Source organism: Solanum verrucosum, unplaced genomic scaffold, assembly GCF_900185275.1.
Source record: "Solanum verrucosum unplaced genomic scaffold, falcon-dt-bn FXZP01000144.1, whole genome shotgun sequence".
Lineage (NCBI taxonomy): Eukaryota > Viridiplantae > Streptophyta > Magnoliopsida > Solanales > Solanaceae > Solanum > Solanum verrucosum.
This window is the reverse complement of record NW_026020773.1, coordinates 1,495,028-1,510,564: the sequence shown is the minus strand read 5'-3', so window position 1 is coordinate 1,510,564 and position 15,537 is coordinate 1,495,028. Positions and strand designations below refer to the sequence as shown.

At 35.1% G+C, this 15,537-nt stretch overlaps 1 protein-coding gene across 1 annotated transcript; it reads left to right on the top strand.

Moving 5' to 3' along the window:
* The first annotated feature begins 544 nt into the window (after positions 1-544).
* LOC125812950 (general transcription and DNA repair factor IIH helicase subunit XPD) lies at positions 545-10,046 on the top strand. Its single transcript, XM_049492429.1, has 12 exons — positions 545-1,154; positions 2,929-3,209; positions 4,011-4,087; positions 4,182-4,585; positions 5,026-5,219; positions 5,391-5,571; positions 5,731-5,855; positions 7,910-7,999; positions 8,219-8,297; positions 8,381-8,457; positions 8,736-8,844; positions 9,478-10,046. Exons 1-12 carry the CDS (start codon positions 615-617, stop codon positions 9,595-9,597), a joined length of 2,277 nt encoding a protein of 758 aa, XP_049348386.1. The 5' UTR covers positions 545-614; the 3' UTR covers positions 9,598-10,046.
* The last annotated feature ends 5,491 nt before the right edge of the window (positions 10,047-15,537 follow it).

Genomic DNA, 15,537 nt, shown 5'->3' with positions numbered 1-15,537 from the left:
ATCAATCTTTATAAATTGTGACACCTCTAATCTATTTTAATTGAGACTTATTGCATAATTAAAGAAAATATTTTTTCATCATTATGTTAGTAAAAAATGTTCCTTTCCTCCTAAATCTATAACACTTCTCCACAAAAAATATGTTCTCTCTATCAAACTTTATATGACATTTTGCTTTTCAAAAGTTAAATAAGAATTTTTTTGATGCAATTTAATTTTTTTAAAAATATATAAATTAGTATTTCAATTTTTTTTAAAGATTATATTTCTAAATATATGATAAAATTAAAAAATTAAATTTTAAAATTCTTATTTCACGTAAATTGGAACAAACATTATTAACCTTATTTAAGTGTACATAATTGGAACAAATCAATATAGGACCCCGGCCCCAACCCCCAAACCCAAACCCAACCCCCCTCACTCTTTGCCGCTTCACTGTTAAATCCTATACAACATTAGGGTCTAAAGAACTTTCATAAATTTCTCTATACTCCCATTTGGGTCTCAATTTTTCTTCAAAAAAACTCACAAAGATTCAATTTTTCTTCAAAAAGACTCACCAAGATTCAATTTTTTCATCACAAAACAAGAAAATTAGCAAACCCCAGAAGATGAAATTCCAATTAGAAGATGTAACAATCTATTTTCCATATGATAACATATATCCAGAACAGTATCAATACATGTTAGAACTCAAAAGAGCTTTAGATGCAAAAGGGCATTGTCTTCTTGAAATGCCTACAGGAACTGGTAAAACAATTGCTTTACTTTCTTTAATTACAAGTTACAGACTTTCAAAACCATCAAATCCAATTAAGCTTCTTTATTGTACAAGAACTGTACATGAAATGGAGAAAACATTAGCTGAGCTTAAATTGTTGTATAATTATCAGTTACAGCATTTCGGGCCGGGGGCCCGAATGCTGGCAATTGGGTTGTCATCAAGAAAGAATTTGTGTGTGAACCCATCTGTGGTTTCTGCTGAGAATAGGGATTCTGTTGATGCTGGTTGTAGGAAACTTACTGCTAGTTGGGTTAGAGCAATTGCTGTTGAAAATCCAAATATTCCTACTTGTTCCTTTTATGAGAATTATGATGCTGCTGATAAGGCTGGTACTTCCACTTTGCCTGCTGGTGTTTATACTTTGCAGGTATATCTCTCACCCTTCAATCAATGTATGATTAACTATGCCTCGATTCCAAATTAGTTGGAGTTAGCTATATGAATGTGGTTTATTATTTTTATGCTTTAAATGGTTATAGTTAAGTGAAAGATAGCTTTTTTTGCTTGCTTCATGTGGAAATAAATCGGTTGTTCTTGACATTGCTTGTGGAGGGTTCAATGACATTTGTTATATAATCTAGGCATAATACATAAACATAAATTGGTTGTTCTTGACATTGCTTGTCGAGGTACAATGACATCTGTTATATAATCTAAGCATAATACATAAACAAACACTCAAACTTGGCCTCAACTAACAAGTAAGCACTACAACTTTGATAGAGCATATTTTGACACCTCAACTTGGTCTCAACTGGTACCTAAACAATCCAACTCGTCTCTACTGTGTCTCGTGGACACTTGATGTTGACGTGGCACATAAATTTTGGAGGTGTCTAGATGATCATTTTGTTAGTTGGAGTGTTCAACTGACACAGTGGAGATGAGTTGAGGTGACTAGATATGCATATTCAAAGTTGGAGTGCTTACTTAGTTTGAGTGTCCGTGTATGTATTATGCCTATAATCTAATGTGGTTGGAGAAGGGGTTATAGTGAAACAATTGATTGTGCAGCATTGAAGAGTTTTTATGCATTCTATGTTGTAAAGGCTGTTTCTTAACTAGAACTTTTACTGTCATGATTAAGTTGAGTTTCCTTGTTTATATTTTTCTGTTAAAGTGGGTGACTGAGTTTGAGTATTAACCATCCTTGATCGCAAATTAGTTGGAGCTGCTATTATGAATCTGGTTCATAGTTAGACTATTTTTATGCTTCTGCTGGTTATAGTAAGTGAAAGACACATTTTTTGCTTGCACCTTATTCTTGAGATTGCTTTTGTGGAGGTTACAATGAAATCTGTTATATCTAATCTAATTTGGTTTGAGAAGGATTATATAGACACACTTGAATTTTGAGTGCTGAAAAGATATATGACTTAGTTAATTCACTGCATTGATTCTTGACTAGAACTCTTACTGTAATTTTTGAGTCAATGTATACTTAGCTATGTCTCAATCCCAATTTTGTTGGAGTTAGCTATTTGAATCCCTGCTCATTTTTAGACTATGCTTATGCTTCAGCTCACATAGGTGGAGTTAAGTGAAAGACACATTTTTTCTTGCACCCGTGGAGAATTAAAATTGGTTATTCCTGGCATTGCATTTGTGAAGTATGCAGTAACATCTGTTTATATTTTTCTGTTAAAGTGGGTGGTGCATATGTTCCTGTAAGATGGTTAGAATGAGAATCAGGTATAAAGAAGAGCTTAAATTTTCAGTGGTGAAGAGATATAACTGTTTTTTTCACTGCATCTCATGCTATATGGACTGATTCTTGACTAGAAATTTCTGTCTATATTTGAAACAAGTTTTGTTGTTCATACATCTCTCTGTTAACATGGGTGCTCAAGTTTGCATATATATCTGTAAGGATGTTAGACTGCATTTGTGCAGGATTTCTGTTGTATTTCTGGAGGATACAAAGACATCTGTTATATCTAATGTAGTTTGGCTTGAGAATGGGTTATAGGGAAGCTCTTGTACTTTCAGTGATTGCATTATATGCTCTGGAGATTGATTCTTGACCATAAATTTTTTCCCGCTTTTATATGCATCTAGTTTTCTTGTTTATATTCTTCTCTGTTAATGGAGGTGCTCAAGTTTGCATATGATCTTGTGCGATGATTAAAGCATTTTTGTAGGAGCTAAGATTGTATGGTAAGGAGAAAGGCTGGTGCCCATACTTTCTGGCGCGGCATATGGTGCAGCAGGCAAATGTTGTGGTTTACAGCTACCAATACCTGCTTGATCCCAAGGTTGCTGGTATCATATCAAAGGAGATGGAGAGAGAGTGTGTTGTAGTGTTTGATGAGGCCCATAATATAGACAATGTATGTATCGAGGCACTTAGTGTCAGTGTGAGGAAGCAAACACTTGAAGGGGCAACAAGGAATCTCAGTAGGATGTCTAATGAAATTGAAAGGTACATATCTTCTGTGACAATTACCTCTTCTTGTCAATGACAATCTTTTAACAACCAAGCAAAAAATAATTACCTCTTCTTGTCACAATGACTCAAAAAATATTGTTTTTGAGTTGTGAATTTCTCCCAATTATTAATATATTTAGTTTCAAGAATTCATGGTAAGAATCAAGTTTTGATATAATAAGAAGTTAAAATAGGATTAACAAAAACCCTGTTAGAAAAAGTTCTCTCAGGCACTAATATCGAGTTTATAGTCTAGCTCGATATTTCCCTCTCTCCTCTTCTCTGGTGATCCTTCTGATCACCAGAATGTACCTTTCTCCTTTCTTTCTTTATTCTCTTAGTAAGTATCATTGACTCCCTAATTCAAGGATGACGCGAGACTTTGAATACAATAATGGAATATAAGCAAATCAAAACATTATAAAATATTTTTCATTAAAAAAACATTATAAAGCATTTCATAATCAAAAGGACACCTATGATTTATCTTCTGTGACATTGTGTCCGTAGTACCTTTCATGCTGAACCATGGTTTGCATATTCTTACTTGTGAGCACAGATGTATAAATTTTCTAATAGCATTTGATTTATGTTTCATGCTGTAGTTTTCTGGGTTAAAAATGATTTGAAATACCTTGGAGATTGTTCAATCTAGTATATATGATGTAATGATTTATTATAACCCTCTCTTGGACAAGCCCTGTAAAGGTAAATATTTAAAGAAAAAAAGAAGAAAAGAAAAGTAAAAGGATGGTGAGATACCCACGTTTGGCTAACATCTTGCATGGTAGGAAGGCTGAAGGCTACTGATGCTGGTCGATTGCGGGTTGAGTATAATCGTCTAGTTGAGGGTCTAGCACAAAGACTGCCTGGTATGTTGATTAAAGTGTTTGTTGACGATGTATTTCTAACCTTGCGCTAGTGATAGTAAACCAAGGTTCTTGCTCGTCTATCTTCTTTGTACAGCTCAGGATGTATGGCTTGCTAATCCTGCCTTGCCTGATGACATCATGAAGGAAGCAGTGCCAGGAAATATAAGGAAAGCAGAGCACTTCTTGTCTGTTCTGCGAAGATTTGTCCAGTATCTTAATGGGCGTCTGGAGACTGATAATGTAGAAAAAGAGGGCCCTGTTGCCTTTGTTGCTTCTATTAATACACAAGTTGGAATTGATCAAAAGATGTTAAAATTTTGTTATGATAGGCTTCACTCCCTTATGTTAACCCTGGAGATTACTGATACAGATGAGTTTCTGCATATACAAACTGTTTGTGACCTTGCCACGTTGGTAGGGACGTACTCTCGGGGCTTTTCCATTATAATTGAACCATATGACGAGAGGATGCCACATATTCCTGATCCTGTCCTGCAGGTGCGTGTTTGCTTCTCTTGGGACATATTTGTCTTATAATACCTCTTACTAGTCTAGCTTTGTGATTTATCTGTCTTGAGTTAAATAGTATATATTGGAAATTATTGTTATTAGTTTCTAAATATTTTACCATTCAGATGTTGGATTTTCGAGTGCGCTGGTCTTTTATTTGTTCTCAAGACACTTACGATTGTGATGCCTCTTACCTGAGTGGGGAGTCAATTTGTCTTTCTTTATATTGATCATTTTGTAATGATTGCCTCTAATTAGTCTAATCATAGTCCATGTGTTCTGTAATGCAAATCTGTCCATAAAAATATTGCTATATTGTTTTGAAATGCATTTTACTGGGAAGATATCTAAATTGCCGTTGATATTTTTTAAGTTGCTTTACGATTAGTGCTCAATTTTCTTACGTCAGAAATATTTTGGCATGCCAGCTTACCTGTCACGATGCCTCTCTTGCCATAAAGCCTGTTTTTGAACGATTCCAATCTGTTGTGATTACCTCGGGGACCCTCAGTCCAATTGATCTCTATCCTCGTCTTCTCAATTTTAATCCGGTAGTTAGTCGAAGCTTCAAGATGTCATTGACAAGGGATTGCATATGCCCAATGGTCCTTACACGGGGAAGGTAAACATCTGACTAGCTGTTGACCTCATGACTATACCTATCTCAACTCCCAACCCACTCACAAGATGTGGATGAGAAGGAGAGCATATATCCTGTTTGAGTGTTTCTTAGCTTGATTATGTTGAAGAATTTGGTACATGTTATCTGTTTTGTATTTCTCTTAAACTGCAGTGATCAGCTTCCTGTAAGCACTAAGTATGACCTGAGAAGCGATCCGGGCGTCGAGAAAAATTATGGGAAGCTTTTGCTAGAAATGGTTTCTGTTGTTCCAGATGGGGTTGTCTGTTTTTTTGTCAGTTACTCTTATATGGACGGAATTGTCAATAGTTGGCATGAATCAGGAATATTAAAGGTGCCACTACACCTTTTATTTTGTTCTCCTCTCAACTTTCAGATAGACCACTCTTTTCAATGAACTAATTGAGAATGTTTAAAGCTTAACAACAATGCCTTATCACACATGTCGCTACTTCTCTCTGTTGTTTTTTCTTATCATCATTATATGATGCAGGATATAATGCAACATAAACTCGTATTTATCGAGACCCAGGATGTTGTAGAGACTACATTGGCTTTGGATAATTATCGCAAGGCTTGTGATAGTGGGAGGGGTGCGGTTTTCTTCTCAGTTGCTAGGTGAATCTTTTTTTGAGGTTATGCATTTAACAATTTTGTATTTCCATGCCTTGTTTCTTATGTGCCAAACACAAATTATCAGTCTTAAATTTCTTTCAAATGTGCAAGTGAGTGAATGACTTGTTTTAGGTTTGAACATGCACTAAATTCTTTGTATTTGATATTCTTCTTCTTTTTGAATGTAATAGAATAAGTGATAAAGTTGTACTTCCTCCATTTCAATTTGCTTGTCTGGTTTGGTTTTGACTTGACCTGAAGTTTAAGAAAGTAAAGAAGACTTTGGAATCTTGTAGTCTTAAACTAAAGATATGTAGAATGTACCAAAATGCCCTTTAATCTTGTGGTCTTAAACATGCCATGTGGCAAGTTGAAATTAAGGAGTTTCCAAAAAAGGAAAGAGGCATTCTTTTTGAAACGGACTAGAAAGGAAAGTAAGAAACAAATTGGAACGGAGAGAGTAATATTTTGAGTTCTATACCTAATTCTTTGTTACTGTCTATCTTATTGTCGGACTAGCTTCCAAAGCTAATTGGCTAGATTAATTCTCAAATGATGATACCGGATTTGTTCAAAGTTTCTCTTTAAATTGGAAGACAACTTTTAGGTTACCTCGGCTAAGTTTGCCATGTTGTAACAGATATAGGAATTACATTGGCTTAATTCATAGTTTCAGAGCTCTTTGTAGTTTTTTTTTTTCAATTTTAATTAACCTGGTAGACTTTTTTTGTTTGATATATTTATGTGTTATGATTCTTTCTTTCTCCTAACTTTGACCATTCTATTCCTTCACCATCATAGAAACTAGGGGGTCAGCGTTTCACATGTTTCTGCCAGTTTCCATTACTTCTGTTCAGCAATTGAGTCAACTCATACTTCTGAAAATGAGAAAATGATATTTGAACAAAAATGAGTTCAAAGCTATTCCAGTTTTGTTGTGTACCAGGTTTTCATTTTGCATAATCTATTTTTGGGTTTTGCATCTTCTCTCTCTCTCTCTCTCTCTCTGCTTTGTTTTTGTTAAGCTGCTTCAATTAGACAATTACATTTTTGGCATAAAATAAAGATGCATGAAACCTAAGACAGCTCTCTGCTGCGCATCTGTATGTATCTGTTAATGGTAAAAATAATTTCAAACTGAAACTGGACTGGAAGTTCAAGATTTTGTAAAGGTATTCAAAACTGACCAAGTAAAGAAAAAGTGGAACAGAAAGTTTGATTGGTAGTTTCAGTAAACTGTATAACGTGCACTTCTTGAATAGAACTTCTATTATATAATTATTCTTAGCTCAAATTGCTGAGAAAATTCTACCATTGCATAATTACTTCCGATCTTTCACTTTGCCATGCTTCCTTTTAAGGGAAAATGCCTATTGCTGATGTAGTTTTAGTTCCTTTCTTTTGATTCCTCTCTCTATAAGGGAAATTCAGAAAGTTATGAATGGTTGTCAACCAATTTTATCAAAAGAAAATAGCGCAAAAAAGCTCTAAGGTCCATGGGGGTTTTGAGCGTAAAGCGCAAATACAACATTGACTTAAATAAAAAAGGCTCAAAGGGAGAAACAATACAAAAAAATTATATATGTTTAGTCCAAAACTAATAATTATAACCATGAATGACAAATGTATGAACAAAGTAAATATAAAAGAAAATCACGATAAAGCAAAATATCAATTGGATAGTATTGCCTCTTCAGAGGAATCTCATTGGCAAGGAAAAGTATGCCTTAGAACCTTGATGATGACACTGAAGTGCACAATAAGTGAGGCAAAGCTCTCAACACGTTTTGAGAGCCTCGCTTCAGTGCTTAACCGCACCTTTGACGACATTGTTGCCATCTATCTAGTAGGGAAGTTGTTTAAACTTATAGAGAGAGTTGTTGTTTTGAAACATAACTTTGTAAGGTTTCCATAAGACTACTTAATTCAGTTTTTGTATCAACTGCAAAAGTGCATATATCATTTTTTGCAGCAATGATGATGTGAAATCCTGTGCAAATTGATCTGGTATACCCCTATGACATTGGACTTAATGATGTCCATGTGTTACTGTGCAGGGGAAAAGTGGCTGAAGGTATAGACTTTGATAGACACTATGGCAGGCTTGTTATCATGTTTGGCGTTCCATTCCAATACACGCTAAGCAGGTTAGTATAACTATGTGTTAGGCTTCACTTCCCTTATGATCTAATGATGAAAGAGTGGTTCTCTTTTTAATCAGAAGGAAGTTTCAAAGGCACATCCTTTTGATGGAATATCAAAATAATGTTGTCTTCTTTTGATCAGATAATCCATTCACGGATAGAGACACGTGAACTTTATCTTTTATGCTATATATTGCACCTTGAGCTGTGTTAAAATTGCAGAATATTGCTTGCACGGTTGGAATATCTGAGGGAGACCTTCCAGATAAAAGAGGGCGATTTTCTGACTTTTGATGCTTTGGTACTTCCAGACTCGGTTATAGTCCTTATAATCTGTATTTGTTTTTTCTCTCCGTTATTTAATTACTTACCATATATTTCCAGAGGCAAGCTGCTCAATGTGTGGGTCGAGTTATTCGTTCAAAGGCAGATTATGGCATGATGATTTTTGCTGATAAAAGGTTTTTGCTTCTTTGTCGTGTCAGTTGTATAATGTTAATAGAAAAAACTAGGAAGTGAAACAAAATTTAGAAATGATGCACAAGCAACTGGTGATGTTTTATCCAACTTCTTATCTATTATACTAACCTACAGTCTATATTATTGACAAATTTACAATGTGCCAAGAAATTATTGTCTTGAATATGTTCTCCCCCCCCCCCCCCCCCACAGCACACACACCAAAAAAGTATTGGATCAAGATGCTTATGATGCCTTGCCTCTTGTATCCTGTGATCAGATATAGCCGTCATGATAAGCGCTCCAAATTGCCTGGATGGATACTTTCACATTTACGGGATGCTCACCTGAACTTAAGTACAGACATGGCCGTGTATATAGCAAAAGAGGTGTGTGGTATTAGTTTTATGTTTTGCTGTTAACTGTTTCCAGCATGCCATTAATAGTCAGATGCATCAGAAAACCATTCTGAGGATCATCAAATGTGCTATGCATCTTTCGGAGGATCTTCTTTTTCATCCTGTTTGATTAAAAAAATAGTTCTGTTTTGTCCGTATCAGTGGTCGTACAGGGAAGTGGGCAGGGGTTCGGATGTTAAGCTTGGACTATTCTAGTGAAGATAGCTAGGTTTGAATTTCTGTACATTCTATGATAGAAGCCTCAAGCAGTGGAAAATATAGAGAACTACTCTTCTAGTGCTATATTTTTTTTGGACTGATCCTTGAGCTGAGGGTCTATCATAAACAAGCTCTCTACCTAGTCCCAAGGTAGGGGTAAGGTCTGCGTACACTTTACCCTCCCCAGACCCACTAGTGGGATTACACTGGGTATGTTGTCGTATAATAGTGGACTGATGTGAACTTAAATTGATCGACATGAATCAATGAGGATTTATATAGTTGAGCCCAGCTCGCTTGGAATCGAGGAGTTGTTGTTTTGATGATGACATGAGCCTCAATTTGATTGCATTAATAGAAACTGGCACTTCTAATTTTAAATCTTTTCTACTCCCCTGAATGCAGTTTTTGAGAAAAATGGCTCAACCATATGATAAGAACGGTGCGCTGGGTAAAAAAACTCTATTGTCACAAGAAGACTTGGAGAATATGATCACTGGCCCTGACGGGGAAATGTTGCTTTAAGTGCCAGTACTAAGTGAGAAATGATTTTCGCCAGTTTGTTCCCCAGAATTCACAGTGTTCTATATGTGGAACAGCACGATTACTACATCAGTTAAAATTTGAAGTGAACTGATTCCTGTTAAAGATTTGCAGCAACCTTCAGTTTTGGGCGACTTCGCTACGTTTAGAGCTGACTTCATTGGAATTTAATGCAACTTGTACATTTCCGAATCACTGAGACTTTCTTGGTTCTTTGAAAGTCGGAATAGGTTTTTTTTTTTCAAGTTCACATAACATGGATGTTGCTTGTCTATTGGCGTAGAAGGATGCATTTATTTTCTACATAAGCTGATTGTCGCGAAGTCTGTTCATGCAAAAATGTATCACTGGCAACTTATGGTTTGATTCTCAGTTGTAGGCAAATGAAAATTTTGTTTATCGATTATGAATTGCAGTGTACCTCAAGTGATAACTTGATGAATCCATTTTGAAAATGTGTTATGCATATGTTTCAAATGTATGGACAATAGACCTATCGTTTACTGCTAATATAATCTATTACTGATATCTTTTTCGGTTTCTTTCAAGTCAAGGGTCATCGGAAATAGATTTCCTATTCTGCAAAGGTAGGGGTAAGGTCAGCGTATATCCTACCCTCTCATGATTTCACTTATGGAGTACTCTTACATTGTTGTAATTTTTATCTTCTGCTGTTTTTGTCCATATTATTACTATTTATGTTCATTGTGTGGCGGCTTATATATGTATATATGTATTTGGACTTCTTGATAGGAGAATAACGAGATCGATGATCGGGTAGAAGATTAACACATTGTATATTTTTTTTCTTATATACATTTATTATTATTATTATTATTATTATTATTATTATTATATGTTACTTTATTTGTTTAAATTGTCATATTTATTTCAATAATGACTTCTTCATTATTGTATTTCTTTTTCTACCTATTTTGAAATTCTTTGCTTGAGTCGAGAGTATTGAAAATAGTCTCTCTACGTGTGTATATTTTACATTTTTCAGACTTCATTTATGAAATTATATTGGATATCTTATTGTAGATGGAAGCTTTTTGATGGTAACTCGGATTTAGTTCAACTCTAATATGAGTATTAGATATCAGGTAGAAATAAAAAGAAATAGATTCTATTTGAGCTTAAATTTGTGGGTCCATTAATTATGAATGATCAATTAGATATTCTTTGTTTGGAGAAGCAGAAGGCGAAAATATGCGTGAAAAAAATGGCAGGATATACGTAATGTTTCCTCAACTCATTACGGAAGTTCTTATAAAGTTTTTTTCAAAAAAAAAAAGGGTGTCCAAAAGTTGCAAAATTCATGGGCTAATACAGATGAAAAACGGCGTAAGTCGGGTAATTACTAAAAGTTGGCTCGTAAATACATGAAAAATGGCGGGACAATACGTAATGTTTCGCCAACTCATTACAGAGGTTATCATATAATATTTTCAGAAAAAATTTCTGGATTCCCCAAAGACGCCAAATCTATGGGCTAACACAGATGAAAACGGTGAAAGTCGAGTAATTCCTAAAAGTTCGCTCGTAAATATGTGAAAAAAACGATGAGACTATATGTAATGATTCCCCAACTCATTACAGAAATCTTCATATAACTTTTTTTGAAAAAAAATTCAGGTGCCCAAAGGCGCCAGATCTATGGACTAATACACAGGAAAAACGGTGAAATGGAGGTAATTCCTAAAAGTTGTCTCGTAAATGCGAAAATATGTGTGAAAAACAGCAGGACTATACGTAATGCTTCCCTAACTCATTATGGAGGACCTCATATAGTTTTTTAGAAAAAAAAATTGAGTGCCCAATGATGCAAGATTCATAGGCTAATACACACGAAAAATGGTGAAAGTCGGGTAATTCCTAAAATTTGGCTCATAAATGCGAAAATATGCGTGAAAAAACAATGAGACTATACGTAATGCTTCCCCAACTCATTACTGAGGTCCTCATATAGTTTTTTCAGAAAAAAAATTTGGGTTTCCAAAGGCGCTAGATCCATGGACTAATACATACAAAAAACGGTGAAAGTCGAGTAATTCCTAAAAGTTAGCTCGTAAATGTGAAAATATGTGTATAAAAAATGGCAGGACTATACGTAATTCTTCCCCAATTCATTATAGAGGTCCTCATATAGTTTTATCAGAAAAAATTTTGGGTGCCCAAAGGCGCCAGATCCATGGGCTAATACACATGAAAAACAACGAAAGTCGGTTAATTCCTAAATGTTGGCTCATAAATGCGAAAATATTTGTGAAAAAACGGTGGGACTATATGTTATGCTTCCTCTACTCATCACGGAAATCCTCATATAGTTTTTTAAGAAAAAAAAATTTGGGTGGCCCAAAGGCACCAGATCCATGGATTAATACACACGAAAAATGGTGAAAGTCAGGTAATTCCTAAAAGTAACTCCTAAATGCAAAAATATGCGTGAAAAGAGTAGCAAGACTATACCTAATGCTTTCCCAACTAATTATGGAGATCTTCATATAGGTTTTTCAGCAAAAAAAATCTGGGTGCCCCAAAGACGCCATATTCATAGGCTAATACATACGAAAACAACGAAAGTCAAGTAATTCATAAAAGTTAGCTCGTAATGCGTGAAAAAAAGGCAGGACTAAACGTAATGCTTCCCCAACTCATTACGGAGCTCCTCATATATTTTTTTATGAAAAATTTTCCAAGTGCCCAAAGGCGCCAGATCCATGGGCTAATACAAAAAAAAGAAGATGAAAGTCGGGTAATTCCTAAAAGTTGACTCGTAAATACAAAAATATGCGTGTAAAACACGGCGGGACTATGCCGAATGCTACCTCAACTCATTACGAAGGCCCTTATATAGTTTTTTCATAAAAAGTTTCCAGGTCCCCAAAGACGCCAGATCCATTGGCTTATACACATGAAAAATGATAAAAGTCGGATAATTTCTAAAAGTTGGCTCTTAAATGTGAAAATCTGTGTAAAAACTTACGGGACTATACGTAATGCTTCTCCAACTCATTACAGAGGTCATCGTATAGTTTTTTTAGAAAAATATTATGGATGCCTCAAAGGCATCAGGTCCACGGGATAATACACACAAGAAACAATGAAAGTTGGATAATTTCTAAAAATTAGCTCGTAAATGCGACAATATGCGTGTAAAAAAATAGCAGGACTATACGTAATGCTTCCCTAACTCATTATGGAAGTTCTCATATAGTTTTTTTAGAAAAAAATTATGGTACCCCAAAGGCGCCATATCCATGGCTAATACACACAAAAAACAGTGAAAATCGTGTAATTCCTAAAAGTGGGCTCTAAAATGGGAAAATATGCGTGAAAAACAGCAGCAGTAAACATAATGCTTCCCTAACTCATTACGGAGGTCTTTATATAGTTTTTTCTGAAAAAAAATTCTGGTGCCTAAAGGCACTAGATCCATGGGCTAATACACACAAAAAACGGTGAAAGTCTAGTTATTCCTAAGAGTTGTCTTGTAAATGCGAAAATATGGGTGAAAAATTAACGGGACTATACATAATACTTCCTCAACTCATTCTGAGGTCCTCATATAGTATTTTCAGAAAAAAATTATGGGTGCCTCAAATGCGTCAAATCCATGGGCTAATACACACGAAAAATCGTAAAAGTCGGTTAATTTCAAAAAGTTGGCTCGTAAATGCAAAAATATGCTTGAAAAAAAGCAGGACTATACATAATGTTTTCCCAACTCATCACGGAGGTCCTCATATAATTTTTTCAGTAAAACTTTTGGTGTCCCAAAGACGTCAGATCCTTGAACTAATACACACGAAAACAGATAAAAATTGGGTTATTCCTAAAAGTTGGCTCGTAAATACAAAAATAGGTGTGAAAAAATGGTGGGACTATACATAATGTTTTCCCAATTCATTACGGAGGTCCTCGTATAATTTTTTTAAAAAAATTCGGGTTCCCCAAAGGCATCAGATTCGTGGGCTAATACACACGAAAAATAGTAAAAATCGAGTAATTCCTAAAAGTTCGCTCGTAAATGTGAAAATATGCGTGAAAAAAATGGCAAGACTATACGTAATGCTTTCCTAACTCATTACGGAGGTCCTCATATAAATTTTTCAGAAAATTTTTTTGAGTGCCCAAAGGCGCCAGATCCTTGGGCTAATACACATGAAAAACGACGAAAGTCGGTAATTCCTAAAAGTTGGCTTGTAAATGCGAAATATGCATGAAAAATGGCGGGACTATACATAATGTTTCCCCAATTCATTACGCAGGTCCTCATATAGTTTTTTCAGAAAAAGTTTATGGGTGCCTCCAAGACGCCAGACCCATAGGTTAATACACACAAAAAACGGTGAAATCGGTAATTCCTAAAAGTTGGCGCGAAAGTGCGAAAATATGCGTGGAAAAAATGATGGGTCTATACGTAATGCTTTAACAACTCATTACAGAGGTCCTTACATAGTTTTTTTAGAAAAAAAATTTGGGTACCCGAAAGGCATCAAATCCATGGACTAATACACATGAAAAATGGCGAAAGTCAGGTAATACCTAAAGTTGGCTTGAAAATGCATGAAAAAACGGTGGAACTATACGTAATCCTTCGCCAACTCATTTCAAAGGTCCTGAGATAGTTTTTTCAGAAAAAATTTCTGGGTGCCCTTAAGGGGCCAGATCCATGGGCTAATATACACAAAAAATGATGTAAGTTGGGTAGTTTCTAAAGGTTGACTCGTAAATGCAAAAATATGCATGCAAAAAATGGCGGGACTATATGTGATGTTTTCCAACTCATTACGGAGGTCCTCATATATTTTTTTTCAGAAAAAAAATTCTAAGTCCCCAAAGGCGCTAGATACATAGGCAAATACACATGTAAAACAACGAAAATAGGGTAATTCCTAAAGGTTGGCTTGTAAATGTAAAAATATGAGTGAGAAACGGCAGGACTATACATAATGCTTCCCCAACTCATTATAGAGGTCCTCACATAATTATTTCAGAAAAAAATAGTTGGCTTAAGGCGCCAGATCCATGGGTTTATACACACGAAAAACGACGAAAGTCGGGTAATTTGTAAAAGTTGGTTCATAAATACGAAAATATGCATGAAAATATGGCGGGACTATATGTCATTCTTCCCCAACTCACTACGATTTTCCTCATGTAGTCTTTTCAGAAAAAAAATTCAAGTGCCCTAACGGCGTCAGATACATGGGCTAATACACATAAAAAAATGGAAAAGTCGGATAATTTCTAAAAGCTTGATCGTAGATGTGAAAAATATGCGTGAAAGAAATAGTGAGATTATACATAATGTTTTCCCAACTCATTACAGAGGTTCTCATATAGTTTTTTTCAGAAAAAAATTCTTGGTGCTCCAAAGGAGCTAGATCCATAGGCTAATACACACGAAAAAGGCAAAATTTGGAAAATTTCTAAAAGTTAGCTCGTAATTCAAAAATATAAGTAAAAAAACTATGAGACTATATGTAATGCTTCCCAAACTCATTACGGAGGACCTCATATTATTTTTTCAAAAAAAATTCTAGGTGCCCGAAAGGCGTTAGTTCCATGGGCTAATACACACGAAGAACGACAAAACTCGAATAATTCCTAAAAGTTGGCTCGTATATGCGAAAATAATGATGAGACTATACGTAATGCTTCCCTAACTCATTACAGAGGTCCTTATATAATTTTCTCAAGAAATTTTTTTGGATACCCCAAAGGCTCCAAATCTAAAGGCTAGAATACACGAAAAACAACAAAAATTAGGTAATTTCTAAAAGTTGGTTCGTAAATGCGAAAATATGCTTGAGAAAAACGGTGGTACTAAATGTAATGCTTCTCCAATTCATTACGGAGGTCTTTACATAGTTTTTTTCAGAAAAATTTCCAAAAAATGCACCAGATCTATGG

What these genes read in the sequence shown, in the direction of transcription:
- LOC125812950 (XM_049492429.1), top strand. Translation starts at nt 615, where the DNA reads ATGAAATTCCAATTAGAAGATGTAACAATCTATTTTCCATATGATAAC. An exon ending in ATGGTCCTTACACGGGGAAG is followed by an intron (nt 5,220 to 5,390) that starts GTAAACATCTGA and finishes CTTAAACTGCAG; the next exon opens with TGATCAGCTTCCTGTAAGCA. An exon ending in TTCCAATACACGCTAAGCAG is followed by an intron (nt 8,000 to 8,218) that starts GTTAGTATAACT and finishes TTAAAATTGCAG; the next exon opens with AATATTGCTTGCACGGTTGG.